The sequence below is a fragment of the Bacillus rossius genome, chromosome 7 (genome assembly GCF_032445375.1).
Source record: "Bacillus rossius redtenbacheri isolate Brsri chromosome 7, Brsri_v3, whole genome shotgun sequence".
NCBI classification, from domain to species: Eukaryota; Metazoa; Arthropoda; class Insecta; order Phasmatodea; family Bacillidae; genus Bacillus; species Bacillus rossius.
Genome location: NC_086335.1, coordinates 58,880,605 through 58,896,466, shown reverse-complemented (window position 1 = coordinate 58,896,466; position 15,862 = coordinate 58,880,605). Strand labels below are relative to the sequence as shown.

The 15,862-nt window shown below is 40.3% G+C and overlaps 1 protein-coding gene across 3 annotated transcripts in view; it reads right to left on the bottom strand.

The window, feature by feature from the left end:
• Positions 1 to 15,862, bottom strand: part of LOC134534129 (testis-specific gene 10 protein-like) — a 28,430-nt gene that overhangs the window by 12,056 nt on the left and 512 nt on the right. Inside the window, exon 2 of one of the 3 annotated variants that reach the window (XM_063372224.1) lies at positions 10,398 to 10,726. In XM_063372224.1, the coding sequence (XP_063228294.1) occupies positions 10,398 to 10,699 (302 nt within the window). In that variant the 5' untranslated portion in view covers positions 10,700 to 10,726. Of the gene's footprint in view, positions 1 to 3,781; positions 4,420 to 8,033; positions 8,309 to 10,397; positions 10,727 to 15,862 lie in introns of those variants that run through there. The other 2 variants (XM_063372225.1, XM_063372226.1) reach the window with 2 other exon arrangements.

Sequence of the window (15,862 nt, the reverse complement as noted above, 5' to 3'; positions counted from 1 at the left end):
ATTCTGGGTGGGGTATGGGCAGAATTGGACTATTGATTATATGTGTGTTGTGTGACGCAAGGTGGACACATAGAACATTTATAACTAGTGGGGGAAAAAAAAAACTTTGAGAGTTTTTCTTTCACATGGTATATAATTTGTTACATAATTCTTAGCCATTTCACTGTACCAATTTTTTGAAATGTTTCACGGACTTTATAATTACCCTGTGTGTATGAATGTGTATATCTCTGTGTGTGTATATATATAGCCTATATATATATACCAGTACAACAATGCATTATTTAATTTCAAAATGAGAGTAATATTGAAAAGTTAAAGATAGCTCAGACCAAAAATAAAATTTGATAGTGTGACATGATTTAAAAGATATTTGAGGTTATCTGTCAAAATATTTTTTTTGAAGAAAATTGGAAGTCATTTTCCATTCAATACTTCCCCTCCAACTCTGTTGTCTTATATATTGGTGTCATTTGTCAGTGTGACAGGGTCTTTGGCCCTTCAATAATTTCTAAGCTTCGAGGTGGGCTTCTAAGTTGCGTGAGTGCTCCACAGTGACATCCGCCTAGTAGTGCATCTGGATTGTAAGGGACTTCTACTTAAGTACAACAGGAATATCGTTTAAAGCTTTAGAGTTCTGTCTGTTTGTAATTCAGGCCATCTTCCTCTTATTCTTGTAGCGTAATTCAGTTGTGTTTAACCAGTGTTATTAGTGTTAGTGATAACCACGGGCATTCGCGAGGTGTGGTTTTTAAGTAGTGATTTCATTAATAAAAGTGTGTTGGATCTCTTTATGAGTTGTTATTCAGTAAAAGGCTTCCTGAAGACACAGACGTAGTTAAGCCCGTAACATATCGTGTTTACAATGAGACTTCAGGTGGAATGCATTCTTCATCGTGAGAACCTCTAGCTCTCCAACTGTTAACTGGTGCACAGTTTTTTGTTAATTACCCCCATTGGGCATATATATTGCATAACGTGTATGTACGCTTTCTATAAAGACCCTTATGATAGGGCTAGAATTTGTAGCATATCTTGAAGTCTTAAGGTGTTAAAAGCCTTATATGCCTGTCACTTAAATTATTAGTATTAACTCAAGTGTCGTATGCTAGCATTAATATCACCATGTTTATCAAAAGAGATAATTAGAGCTGTAACTAACTCGTGTCTTATATGTTTCTATAAGTACTTAAATGCAAAAGCTGGGAAGCACTGAGCAAAAGTTGGGAGCGAGCCCTAATACCATAGCATCTCCCAGAGGTGACACGAGTGGAAACAAGATGAATTTAGAGCACTCACTGGAGAACAGGTTGAGTGTTTGAGGATCGACAAGGCAAAAAAAATCTTAAAGACTACGGTGTTAGCTTATAAGCCTATTCATTTTATTGTTGACATAGTATTATATATATTAGATCCAATTATTTCTCCCTCTTTTTGTTACACAGAAATTTCCATTATTACAATGCAGTCTTAATTTAAACTTGTTTTTACCTCATTTGAATATAATTGAAATTGTGTGATTACGAAGTTACTCTCTCGTTAAGTTACCAAATGTTGCAACTTATCCTAGCCCGGCTGGGGATCCAACGGAAGTTAACATACATTATAAAAAGTAGGATACAATATCGAATTATAACCATACCAACTCCACTTGTACCCTTATATTAAATTATTTCTGAAATAACATTATTATTTAATCATGCTAAACCAGATCAATTTCGATACTGCTGTCATTTACAATTTTTGTTGTAACAAAACAATGTTATTGTCCTTAACAGTGATTATAGACTAATTTCATAGTCCTGTTGGCTGGCGCATGTCGTCAAGAAGGAGAACAATGGTGGCCGAGAAGAAAGAGAAACCCGCTGCAGGGTCGCTGGTAGCAAGGGTTGCATCTGTAGTTGAATTTGGAACTCGGGAGACGCCCGGGGTGGTACTTAAACCCACTGCACAGAAGCACAGTGTAAAATTAGGATATTGGAAGTTTTCAACTATATAAAAACAAAAGGGGAACGTCAGACTAACTATTGTGGAATGAGGCGTAAATTATTACTCACCATCGTGGGTTGCAACTCGCAGATTAATCCATGCAGGAAATGTGACACGACCGCGGGTGTCGAGCAAAACTACTATACACTTCCGGCACTACCGAATACTGCTTAAAATCAATAATGAAAATACAATTTTTCGGGAACACTCCCGGATCACAAGCGACTACATACTAAGTAGCCAACTGGAGAGATCACTGGAAACAAAATTCAACCAGCGAAATAATTTGCGGACGATGTTCCAGGACACGATCTGGGCTCGGTCGAGACAGAAGAATGACTCCTTTCATCATGGGAAGCGCAGTACATTAAAATGCCGAAAGGTGCCTGGGGGCAATGAAGAGTGGGGGATCCAGGGCTCAGATTGGCTGGTACCCCGTCAGTTAGGGGCCTATGCATCAACCGGGGGAAGGGGGTATGTGTATAGCAGGTGGACGGCAGTCAAGGGGCAACTCGTAGAGGGGTGTAACAGGCTGGGACGGGGGGCACTCTCGTGGCGAGTTACGGAACTAAGTGCAGTTGGTTGCCGAGGCCGCCACGAGAGATCGCGGTGAAGGCACTGCACATAAGCTAGGACCAAAGGGGCGAAACTGGCGCTCCGAGACGAGAGGCTGGGGAAGTAGATGGGCTCGTGGTCGAGACATAGGTCGCAGAGAGCGCGAATGTGCCGCGCTCAGGTGGGTAAAGACGGAATTGAGATTTAAACTTTAGTTCACGATACCACTGAGAGGTACCGTTTGCGGTATGGCTGCGAAAAGGAAGACCTTGGTAGGAGCACTTCTCGGAAAAGGGATGGCGGTGTAAAGGGGGGGGGGGGGGGGGTTAATGCACAGTCAGTGGGAAAGCGGGGCTCCGGCCCGAGGCTACATGCCTGGCCGGGGTGTAACTTGGGCCGAGAGGCCTGACCTAACTCGCCTACCGCAGCTAAGTCTCAGGTCGGAAGCCGACCCTGAGAAGCTTGCCGAAGCACAGAACAAAACGTGAGTTCGTGACAGAAGGGATCAGGAGGTACTAGATAACACGCCAGGGCGTGTTCTGGCCGGTGGGAACTAAAGTCTGTCCAGCAGAGTCGGCTGGACAGGTTGGAACAGATACCGAAAGTTGCTGTAACAACCCACCTCTAGTTGGAACTAGAGGTGGGTCGAAAAGTATCAACCTGTTACTTTGGCAATGATACGCGCCTGTATCAGGAACGGCAAACGAGTACAATTGAATAGTATCAAGTACTTTAGTATCAGTTCAGAATTCGCCTGGAACAACACCACGGCCAATGTGCGCAGAACCCGATCGCAGATGACGGTCACTTAGGCGGAGCTTGTGAAAGGGGAGGGAGCAGGAACGACGAATAAGGGATAAAGAAGGGAAATAATGTAGGGGAGGAAGCGCAGGGGAAGGCGTTGAAGGAGAGGCGCAAAGCGAAATTTTTAAGAGTCGTTTGGTTATTGTCCCACATAAAAGTACGCTCAGAGCACAGTGCGTGCACAGACTCGTTCAATATTAAAACTAATGAAATTTTAATATTAAAAAGTACATTACTACAAGATATAATATTTATATTTGTGCACCTAACAGCTATGAAAATGCAAATAAATTCTCAGTTGACACTAATAACAGATGTAATCAACATTAGGACTTTTTTTTCCGAAAACAATTAGTAACTAGTGTTTTCATACATTAAAAGATTACGGTTTTATAAAAAATTAAAAATTAAAAAAAAAAAAACAGATACGTACATTAGTGAGCATACTATATCAATGTTTACGTTTCAAATGTTTATTCAGATTAGTCGATGATGATTTATAACTCAGTTTTTGTTTACACAAATTACAATTAGCAAACTCATTATTTTCCGTAAAAAAAATTCCACACAAATGAAGTCTTTTTCCTGCACTTATCCATTCCTTATTTCACTATAAAGATACTAACTACAAAGCATGACAGCCCGCAACAATGTACATGGTGATACACGGCCAGGATGAACAGTGAATGTTGAACTTATTGATACTGGCTGTATCAGGCGGGCATGAGAGTAACAGAGGTAGAGAATTACCGGGCGTGATAAATAATGTATCAGATTCTCTTTCCGGTCGCACGGTCTGCGTACGCGGAGCTTTGTTGCTTCCTGGGACCGTCTGATATATAAGTGTCAGAGACTTGTAACTAGGTACATTAACAAGAGTCTAGCGGCAGCAATGCTACCTTCCTGCAACTGGCTGCAAATTCCGATCCTCTCCGAAGTTGGCCGATCGGGAGCGCCTACCCCCTGGAAGTTTTTTTATTTTTACGTGCGCGTTTTTTCTCTCCAGTATAAAAATGCCACAGACTGTTTAGTGGATGGTTGGTTATAGTATTAGGTAAGTATAGCTACATTAAAAATACTGTAAAATAATTTTATGGTTGCTTAGCAAATAACTTTTTAATATGTAGCTATCCAGCGCTAGGAAACCGTTTACATGATTTCCAAGTATCTTTAATGTAACTATCCTAACCAAATCAACCGTCCACAAAGTTTTAAAGTATTTATAATGTAGCTAACCTAACCTAATTGACCATTAGTTATGTCCTTACCTGAAAATTACAATTTAATTAATAAATTTACTTTTATTTGCATTCATTATTCAAATATATTTAATACTTTTGAATTTATATGTACTCGTATTTATTTTTACAAGTACAAAAAAAAAACCTCGCACCTGCCGGGATTTGAACCGTCAACCTTTCTACTAGGTTTCAGCACCGCTGAGCGTCCAGCCACGAGGCCATATTTGCTAATTGGAAGTTTCAGATGATATATATGATCGTGCCGCCGGCCCCGGAACGGGCCAGTTGCCAGTTACCGGTTGCAGGGGGGTAGCATTGCTGCCGCTAGACTCTTCTGGTACATTACTGTATCAGTATAGGGTTGGAGCAGATACCGAAATTTGATGTAACAACCCACCTCTAGTTGGAATAGAGGTGGGTCGAAAAGTATCAACCTGATACTTTGTTACTGATACGCGCCTGTATCAGGAACGGCAAACGAGTACACTTGAAAAGTATCAGAGACTTTAGTATCAGTTCAGAATTCGCCTTAAACAACACTACGGCCAATGAGCGCAGTACCCGATCGCAGATGACGGTCACTTGGGCGGAGCTTGTGAAAGGGGAGGGAGCAGGAACGACGAATAAGGGATAAAGAAGGGAAAGAATGTAGGGGAGGAAGCGCAGGGGAAGGCGTTGAAGCCTTGAAGGAGAGGCGCAAAGCGATATTGTTTCAAGCAGGGCTGCCACTCATGGGTTTTTCAACCCAGATATGGGTTTTTCCAATGGTGTTTGGGTTTCTGGGTTTTTAAATAATGAATTCCAACAATTCTAGGTTTTTTATAATTTTAATTATTTTTATACCTAAAACAATAATAAAGGTAGTAGCTACTGTATCTGTTGCAATATCTGTTTGATAAATGCAAACAAGTCTGTGTGTTTCACACACAAAAATACATATAAACACAAAACTAGTTTTCAAGAAGCTAAGTCGAATATTAAATTAGACACATTCTTCAAAGAGGCTTGCAGAACACAAAACCAATGCAACAATTAACCTTCAAACCAATCTTGTAGAATCAGACTCTGAATAAAGACTAACGTACATGATGCAGTTTTATAAAAACAATTACCGGTTTAAAGGATGCAGTGATGGTGTTTGTTTTGTCATGTATATATTTGTAGGTTTTTTTATGATATGTGCTGGTCCAAGAATTACTTATACAGCCATTTTGCTGCAGTGTAATTTTCTTGTATTGGTTGTATTTAACCGTTTTCAGTCTTGTAAGGTAATTAATTGTTTTATATTAAAACCAGTTATGTTTATATTTTTGAATTAGTACGCAAACATTTTCAACGATAGCATTTTAGACGCATCTGGGTTTTTTACCCATGTGTCTGGGTTTTTTTTGTAGGTTATCTAGGTTTTTCATGAATATCAGAGTGGCAGCCCTGGTTACAAGTCATTTTGTTTATTGTCCTATTTCAAAGTACGCTCAGTGCGCAGTGCGTGCACCGTCTCGTTCAATAATAAAACTAATGAAATTTTAATATTAAAAAGTACATTAATACAAGATATAATATTTATATTTGTGCACCTAACAGCTATGAAAATGCAAATAAATTCTCAGTTGACACTAATAACAGATGTAATCAACATATGGACTTTCTTTTTTCGAAAACAATTAGTAACTAGTGTTTTTATACATTAAAAATTCACGATTTTATCAAAAATAAAAAATAAAAAAACAGATAGGTACATTAGTGAGCATACTATATCAATGTTTTTTCAAATGTTTCTTCAGATTAGTCGATGATTTATAACTCCGTTTTTGTTTACACAAATTACAATTAGCAAACTCATTATTTTCCGTGAAAAAATTCCACACAAATGAAGTTTTTTTCGTGCACTTATCAATTCCTTATTTCACTATAATGATACTAACTACAAAGCATGACAGCCCGCAACATGGTGATACACGGCCAGGACGAACTGCAGAGAATGTTGAACTGATTGATACTGGCTGTATCGGGCGGGCATGAGAGTATCAGAGGTAGAGAATTACCAGGCGTGATAAATAATGTATCAGATTCTCCTTCCGGTCGCACGGTCTGCGTACGCGGAGCTTTGTTGCCTCCTGGGTAGAGGTGGGTCAAAAAGTATCAACCGTATACTTTGGCACTGATACGCGCCTGTATCAGGAACGGCAAACGAGTACACTTGAAAAGTATAAGAGACTTTAGTATCAGTTCAGAATTCAGCTGGAACAACACCACGGCCAATGAATACAGTACCCGATCGCAGATGACGGTCACTTGGGCGGAGCTTGTGAAAGGGGAGGGAGCAGGAACGACGAATAAGGGATAAAGAAGGGAAAGAATGTAGGGGAGGAAGCGCAGGGGAAGGCGTTGAAGCCTTGAAGGAGAGGCGCAAAGCGATATTGTTACAAGCAGGGCTGCCACTCATGGGTTTTTCCACCCAGATCTGGGTTTTTCCAATGGTGTTTGGGTTCCTGGGTTTTTAAATAATGAATTCCAACAATTCTAGGTTTTTTATAATTTTAATTATTTTTATACCTAAAACAATAATAAAGGTAGTAGCTACTGTATCTGTTGCAATATCTGTTTGATAAATGCAACAAGTCTATGTGTTTCACACACAAAAATACATATAAACACAAAACTAGTTTTCAAGAAGCTAAGTCGAATATTAAATTAGACACATTCTTCAAAGAGGCTTGCAGAACACAAAACCAATGCAACAATTAACCTTCAAACCAATCTTGTAGAATCAGACTCTGAATAAAGACTAACGTACATGATGCAGTTTTATAAAAACAATTACCGGTTTAAAGGATGCAGTGATGGTGTTTGTTTTGTCATGTATATATTTGTAGGTTTTTTTATGATATGTACTGGTCCAAGAATTACTTATACAGCCATTTTGCTGCAGTGTAATTTTCTTGTATTGGTTGTATTTAACCGTTTTCAGTATTGTAAGGTAATTAATTGTTTTATATTAAAACCAGTTATGTTTATATTTTTGAATTAGTACGCAAACATTTTCAACGATAGCATTTTAGACGCATCTGGGTTTTTTACCCATGTGTCTGGGTTTTTTTGTAGGTTATCTAGGTTTTTCATGAATATCAGAGTGGCAGTCGTTTTGTTTATTCTCCTACTTCAAAGTACGCTCAGTGCGCAGTGCGTGCACCGTCTCGTTCAATAATAAAACTAATGAAAATTTAATATTAAAAAGTACATTAATACAAGATATAATATTTATATTTGTGCACCTAACAGCTATGAAAATGCAAATAAATTCTCAGTTGACACTAATAACAGATGTAATCAACATATGGACTTTCTTTTTTCGAAAACAATTAGTAACTAGTGTTTTCATACATTAAAAGATTACGGTTTTATAAAAAATTAAAAATTAAAAAAAAAAAAACAGATACGTACATTAGTGAGCATACTATATCAATGTTTACGTTTCAAATGTTTCTTCAGATTAGTCGATGATTTATAACTCAGTTTTTGTTTACACAAATTACAATTAGCAAACTCATTATTTTCCGTGAAAAAATTCCACACAAATGAAGTCTTTTTCGTGCACTTATCCATTCCTTATTTCACTATAAAGATACTAACTACAAAGCATGACAGCCCGCAAAATGGTGATACACGGCCAGGACGAACTGCAGTTCTGCAGTGAATGTTGAACTGATTGATACTGGCTGTATCAGGCGGGCATGAGAGTAACAGAGGTGGAGAATTACCGGGCGTGATAAATAATGTATCAGATTCTCCTTCCGGTCGCACGGTCTGCGTACGCGGAGCTTTGTTGCCTCCTGGGACCGTCTGATACAGAAGTATCAGAGACTTGTACCTAGGTACATTACTGTATCAGTATCAGGTTGGGACTGATACCGAAAATTGCTGTCCTAACCCACCTCTACAATGCTGTATCAGTATCAGGTTGGAACAGATACCGAAAATTGCTGTAACAACCCATCTCTAGTACAATGCTGTATCAGTAACAGGTTGGAGCAGATACCGAAAATTGCTGTAACAGCCCGCATTTAGAATAAGTATGTGCATATTAGAGCTGTAGCAAACCGTATGTATTCGTTACTGAGTAACGGGTGCGGCATCTAGTAACGAGTAACGAAACGTTACACACAAATGCATTTCGTTACTCGCATCTTTCGTATGTTTCACGCATGCGCGCGCGAATTCGTTACAAAGAACGATGTTTGTTTATTAATAGTAAAAGTATAATTTGGAAATTCGTCGTCCAAGTTTTTTACTGTTTATTAAAGGTATTGTGTGTGTAGACAAAGTTTTAGATTCGAACAGAAACAACGTAAGAAAGTATTTTTTACAAATTATAAATATGTATGTTTTTGTTTTTTATAAACGCGTATTTTCACGTTTTATGTTCTTATCTTAAAATATATATTATAATAAAACCGCTCTAATGAGAGTTAATTGTTTCTTGGTTATCAAAAGCTGTTAATTATCAAATATTTTTAATTGTTTATATTCGATTTATTTTTATTTACGCGACGTCATACTGTACGCGTACGAAATACGACTCGATTCGATGCTGTTGCATAACATAGCATGTGCCATGACATGCGGTATCAGAAGTAACGAGTAACGATACGAAAGTAACGAGTATTAAATGTTATAGTAACGAATACATACGGGTACACATTTTTTCGTTACTTTTACACCTCTAGTGCATATATCCCCCAAGCGAGGGAAACAAATATTTAAAGCGTTTGTTATTGGTAGGCGCAAGAAGTTATCATGCTTGCTCGAATTTTAATCTAACAAGGCAGCAAAATGTTTGGAAAAAATTATCTACGTAGACATTAAATTCTTAAAATTCCTTTCCATAAATCAGGCCGTAAAGCGAGAATATATTGTCTAAATAGCTTTTATTAAATTGTTGGAAAAATTTTATTATATAGCTTAAAATTTTAAATGATTCAATAGTCAACAAAGATTTACTTGCAGTGAATTCTAGTGAGCAATATAGAACTACGTGTGATATGTGATTATATGTATGTATCAAAAAATAAATTGCTTATTTTTTTAAAATTATCATCGGCAATATTTAAAAATCATCAATGTTAAATTTTGTATTCTAGTTTCGTATTATAAATATGTTTGCAACATAATAAGACATTAATTTCCTAACTCGTTACCGAAATTATATGTTACACTTTACTGTCAAATATTTAAATACTCCCTAACTATATGTTTCAATGTTTCCTATTTATCTTTGTTGTCAAAAAGGTCTTTACTAATATATTAAAGTGGTTATAACATTTATGCTTTTGTCAGACCTCATTTAATATTTTGACAATGTTAAAGTAATGTTTTAACCAACAATTTTAGCTAAATGTTGTTGCAATGTTTTCATTATCCTGAAGGCAAATAAAAATATTAATAAATAATGGAGCATCAAATATCAAAACTAAAACATTAAATAAAGAGAATATTAAAAATTTTAATATTTATAAATTTTGAAATTAAATGGCAAACACCAATGTATGAATGAATAATGTTAATTAAACTTTTACAAAATGTTCCTAAAACATGGGTGTTATTAGTATAAAGCTTTAAGGGCGGAGGGAGTGAAACTAATATTTTACGATTTGGTACAAACGTGAAACAAACACTTTTTGAATAAATAAATAAATAAATAAATATTGGGAATTATTTGTAGAATTAAAAAAAATAAGTAGTGATGGTGGTTGTAAAAATATTTAACACAACTACTGATGATGCTTATATGAGTAAGCATGCAAATACCTGAGCTGCTTAGAGAGTGTCTCACATTGCTCCTCAAGACACGATATGTTCGCTTTGCGCATGCCCTGAGCTACCAAAAGTTCTCGCCGTTCGGTCTCGAGGCAATGCATCCTTTTGCCAATTTCCATGGCAGTCTTCTCTAGTCGTGCGTGTTCTGCCACTTGCATGTCTGTAGCCACGCGTAGGCGATGGCGCAGTGAATCGCGCTCTTCTTTCAATCGATCAACATCAGCCCGTGCCACGTCACGCTGCCTCTCGAGACGATTTATTACAGACTGAACCGACATCCCTGGAACTTCCATAGCACTAAGTTCTTCTGGTTATCATTCCTGTAAAACAGTTATTTTTAATTTCATTTAAGGTTAAATTTATAAACTAAATCAAAAGGTTTGTGTATAATTCATTAAAATTAATTATAATAACTATTGACGTCGTCCCGACCATGGCCTCTAAGCCCGTGCTCAGCACCGCTAGTACCAGATCCCATTTTCGGAGCACACCCCTAGCCCAGCAGGAATGAGTCAGGCGAGCGCCTCGGGCGTGACCCCAATGGACTCAAAGAGACTTAAGGGCACGGAACCCCGGGGGCTCGAACCCAAAAAACAATTAAGGGACAAGAAACAAGGACACTATTATTAATTCACAGGCATTAAACAAGTGTGTCGTAGCCACTCCATGCGAGCACTGCACGCACGGAGCAGACAACGAACCTCATTAACATTCACCGCTGCCACTGGCCTTAATTAAAGTGCCCGTGACAATGATCAAGACGGATTAGGAGAAATCCCACTAATACAGTTAACAGGGAGACAATGTGTTAATAAATTTACAGTCGCCAACTTGATGCCACAATTCAAATAATTAAGTACTCTAAAACAATTGTTAAGCCTTAAGCACCCAGTTACCAGGTGCTACCTTTTAATTGGGCACATGGAACGTGTTTTAGCTTATAATAGAGCAAATTAAGTTAATGTAAGTTTTTGGCGCTGACTCACAAAGGAGGTGAAAGATTCCCTCCCTTGCGAGGCGGCCATGTTCGGCAGTCTCCAACCACTCCGCGCAGGGTCAAGACGTGTGTCCGTGAGCATCCTTCCACTTTGTTCCACCGATCGTTCATTCTGTAGTCACTTTAATATTTAAACCTTTTCTTGTACTTCATTGCTGCTCACGTCGTCTCGGCGTGTATTGTAAAATGATCATGTAATATCAAATTCAACATTTAAGTCCAAAACTGTTGGGAACTGTTTTCCCGCACTACACGCGTCTTGGCTGGAGGTCGCGCGGCGCTCTAGCGCCAGTTTCCGTCGTGAGCTCACAGGAGTCGGTCGCTCTGCGAACGCAGAGCCTACAGTTTTCGCACAACTTACAGTTCATCGCCATAGTCGTAAGTTTACCAAGTCTTTTCAATTAGCTCTGCGCCCGACCCCACTTAGCCGTACGTTCTTACGTGCGGTTCTGCGCTTAAACATTTAAATTCCAACCGGGATATTTCTGCATATTACGTAACTTTCACGTTCAAAGCATTCGGACAGTGGACTTGAGCCACGCATTTTCCAGGTTTCGACACCAGTGAATCATTTTTTAAAGGCTTCTATCTTTGAATATATATACTGTATAGAAGTCGCCAGCCCAGGTTAAAATTTCTAATACGGTTTTGAGGTAGTTGGTTAATTCACCGCCGCAATCGCCACCATCTCTAGGGCATCGACTTGTGGTGGTCCCTAGCGGACAAGTGTCGAACTCTTCAAACACCCCTTCCCCCTCACGATGAACGACCATGAGCTGCAGTGAATAATGGATGGGGGGGGGGGGGGCGGGTAATGACAGCAGGCGACAGTGCTGAGCTCTAACGTGTAAATAACAACTAAGACGATACAGGGCATTACGGCAGCGCACTGCAGCGGTGAAGTTCCCAAGCTGCTCATCATACGCTTCTGAAAAAGTAGAGTAAATCCTATCCACTCGCGACTTCTATACAGTATATATATTCAAAGCTTCTAGCAAGTCTTGAGTGTCATTGTGTACTAACTCTTTAATATACGTGTCTTCTATTTAGCTTGACATCCCTCGGCCTATGGTCCCTAATTTCCTGTCTGCGAAATGTCCTGCTTTGCCCATGTAGCTCTCGTCGGTGAGGAAGTGAGTTCAGGCCAACGTGGCCGGGACCGGAAAATACGGGACCTGGAAGGAACGTTGCGTAGGTAGGGGAAACAACGTGATGTCCGTTTTCACGAGCCTCTTTTAATTCCGTAAAGAAATCCTGCCGCAGCCTGGACGGCACGTCGCGGAACGAGCGTCCTCCCCGCCCCGACCCGGACTCCCAGAAATAAGTCTCGTCCTCAAGATTCAACCCGAAACGACAGAGAGGGTAACTCTGTAGTGAGTTGTACCGGTTACGAAAGTTCTGGGTAGATATACAACGCGTACGCGGCCCGTCACGTATGCGGATAAAGGTCCAGTAAGTACACGTACTGACCAAGAGAGTTCAGTGGTTCGAAAAGGCACATACACGGCCTATGACGTATGCGGCAACAGTCCCGAAAAGATCCGTAAAACTGAGAAAAGTCCAGCGGTATAACGAATGCGGATAATAGCAGCTCGGCTGCCGAGACAGTCCCGTGACGTTATCACTGACTGCGAACTCAGAGTAAATAACGCGTCTCCCGAGCGGAGCGGAGCGCACGTCTACTCGCTCTTCGTCTGGTTCGCCACTGCCCTCCTCCGCCTGCTAGCGGGCCACGGAGGAGGTGAGGGGAAATCGGCCGGCATGGGAGCAGCCCGCCTTGCGGTGCGCCAGGCTGCAGTTACATGGCTGACATAACCCTAGCATAAACACATAATTCAGGCTGAAGGCCACAAAGGGGGCACTCAAAAACTTGTTAATGTAAGTTTACACGTAAGTGACTCGGGCACTCCTGAGTCGCACTTTCCTTGGGCGGGGGTTTTAATAAAAAGTGGCATTACTATTAAATTAGGTCTGATTTTTAATGAATTGGGGTCTAGGTGTTTGATTAATTAAGCATGTCCCTTGGTTCTACCTGGTCCTCAGGGGCTCGCCTGACTCGGGTGGGCCATTGCTAGGGGTTGCATTCCGTTAGCGGGGTCGGATACTGGCGGTTGTAGGTCGGGTTTTGGGGTGGCCTTCGGCCGGACGACGTCACGTGTATCAGTCTTAATAAAGTGCAGTATCTTTTCAGTCTGTTTCCCTTTATTTTGCCCATAAGATCATTTTCAATTTAATATTTTGTCAAAACTTAATCAGGCAGCGGGAGTGTCATCACTTGACTCGAAGAAAGGTCACTGGGACGCCACTTCCATATCCTTGGAGTGGAAGTTGATATTGCGAATACAACTCGATACAAAAACTCTTGTAGCCAGGCTTTTCAATCAACTGATTAAAACAGAAATTCATAATTTACACTTTACATTCCGCATAATCTGTCTTCCTCGATTAAGATTATAAAAAATAACTTAACTGACAACAATGACAGATATAATATTGCAGAGGGTGGCCCAGGCTTTAATTAAGGGCCAAGGAGGAGTGGCATTTATTTTATTTGCCCTTTATGATTTTTTTCATACAATAGAAAATTTTCTCTCTAGAATAATCTGCCGTCGCCCGGGTTCTCGTGTTCAAGACTCGGCGGTGTTCCTAGCGGGAAGGCTGTGCTGTTGCGGGGAAACGTGCCCGGGAGGGCGCCAGGTTAACGTGGGGGTTAGCCACGAGGTGGGTCGTGAGGTTCGAGAGCCCCTGCGTGGTCCACTAGGAACTGCGGCAGTGATGATGATGCTAGGGATCCCTAATGCTTGTTGCCCCACTGGCCCTACACAGCATAGGACGATGATCCCTAGCTGGATGGGTGAGGTTTTTAGAAATAATGTACATGATTTTGCAGTAGTTCACACGTCGCGCACAGGGGGTGCGGAGTGGGTTTTGATTACATTGGCAAACTACACGACACTTACAGTCACACGAATTCCCTAACATAAAATACATTGTCCATTACACACTAGGTGCTCTGACGCGCCGCCACTAACGTTATGCCCTCACGCTAGTTGCAGTCGAGGGAGAGTGTTTGATTAGAGTCGGCTAATCTCGTAATTGGTAAACGGCGACGCGCGGGCCCATCTGCGTGGACCGCGGCTCGCTATTAAATTAAGAACACGTCTACGATTGGATGTAGCCAGTGCCTGTGCACTTGTCGATTAATCAAAAGTCTGTGGTGGCGGGAGTCGGCCCGTACCGTATATTGCACGGCCCCACGTAATGCGTTGTGTGGGGCGTGTTAAATTGACGCGGCTGGGTTAGGCCCTACACCGGAAAAAGCCCGGGCGCACACGGGGAGTATTTAAAAAAGGTTTTGAAGTTGGACTATAATTACCAGATTGAAGTTCGATGGATACAAAGAGATGATGGCTCCCCGTGGGACGTGCGTCCTTCCCTGTCCGCGAGTCGCGCTGTACTGGCGTCTGGCCCTGACGCGAGGGGAGGGGTGAGCTCCCTGTCGCATCAGAGTTTATAAAGTTCCGTTATTCGTACAATTTTATATAATTAACTAAATTTAAGTGGCTCTAAATTTACACAATAAAACATGATGATTTATTTAATATGAATATGTTTTAGAAATGACGTTTAATAAATTTGTGTAAAATAAGTTTGAATTATTAGAGTCATACTGGAGACTGTTTGTTTCTTGATAACGACTCCAGTGGCGAATAATAAATGCTAATTTGGGTGATTTGAATTACGTCACATTTTAAACTGTTGAATTGAGGCTGAAGGCCGCAAGGGTTGCACTCACAGCTGTTTTAGTAGAAAACTACTCGTGAGTGACCCGGGCACTCCTACGTCGCACTTGTGTTGCACGGTGTTATTAATTCAAAGTGGCGGGTTCATTAAAGTTTAGTGAATTTACTGTGTAACAGATTTAGTTTGTCTTGCCGATTACGTTAAGGGCGTTGAAAATACCTAAGTCCAGCGGCGCTCGCCTGACTCGGGTGGGCCATGGCTAGGGGCGCGTTCCGTTAGCGGGGTCGGATACTGGCGGTTGCAGGTCGGGCTTTAGGGTGGCCTTCGGCCAGACGACATCAACTCTTAAGTGTATAGATTACTAAATGTTTGATTAAATCATCAGAATCTAAACCTACTAACTTAAAATTACAAGGCTAATAATTAAAATCACAGCATGAAAAGAAATAGTTTGAATTCATGCTTTAATGCAATATGTAAAGCTGTACTTCATCGTGTAAGCAAAATATTGTTTTTCTGTCACTGACAAAATCACTATAAGAAAATTCAAACCACCCTAATTATAAATTAGAATACTGTGGTGTAAGGTGCATGTTCTGACCACCATGGCTAACCACACTCCACACAAAAAGTTTTCCACTCTGACTATGTAAATTTGAACATTCACATAAAAAAAAATTTTGGATGTGAAAAATGTTTATGTTAATAAACTCTC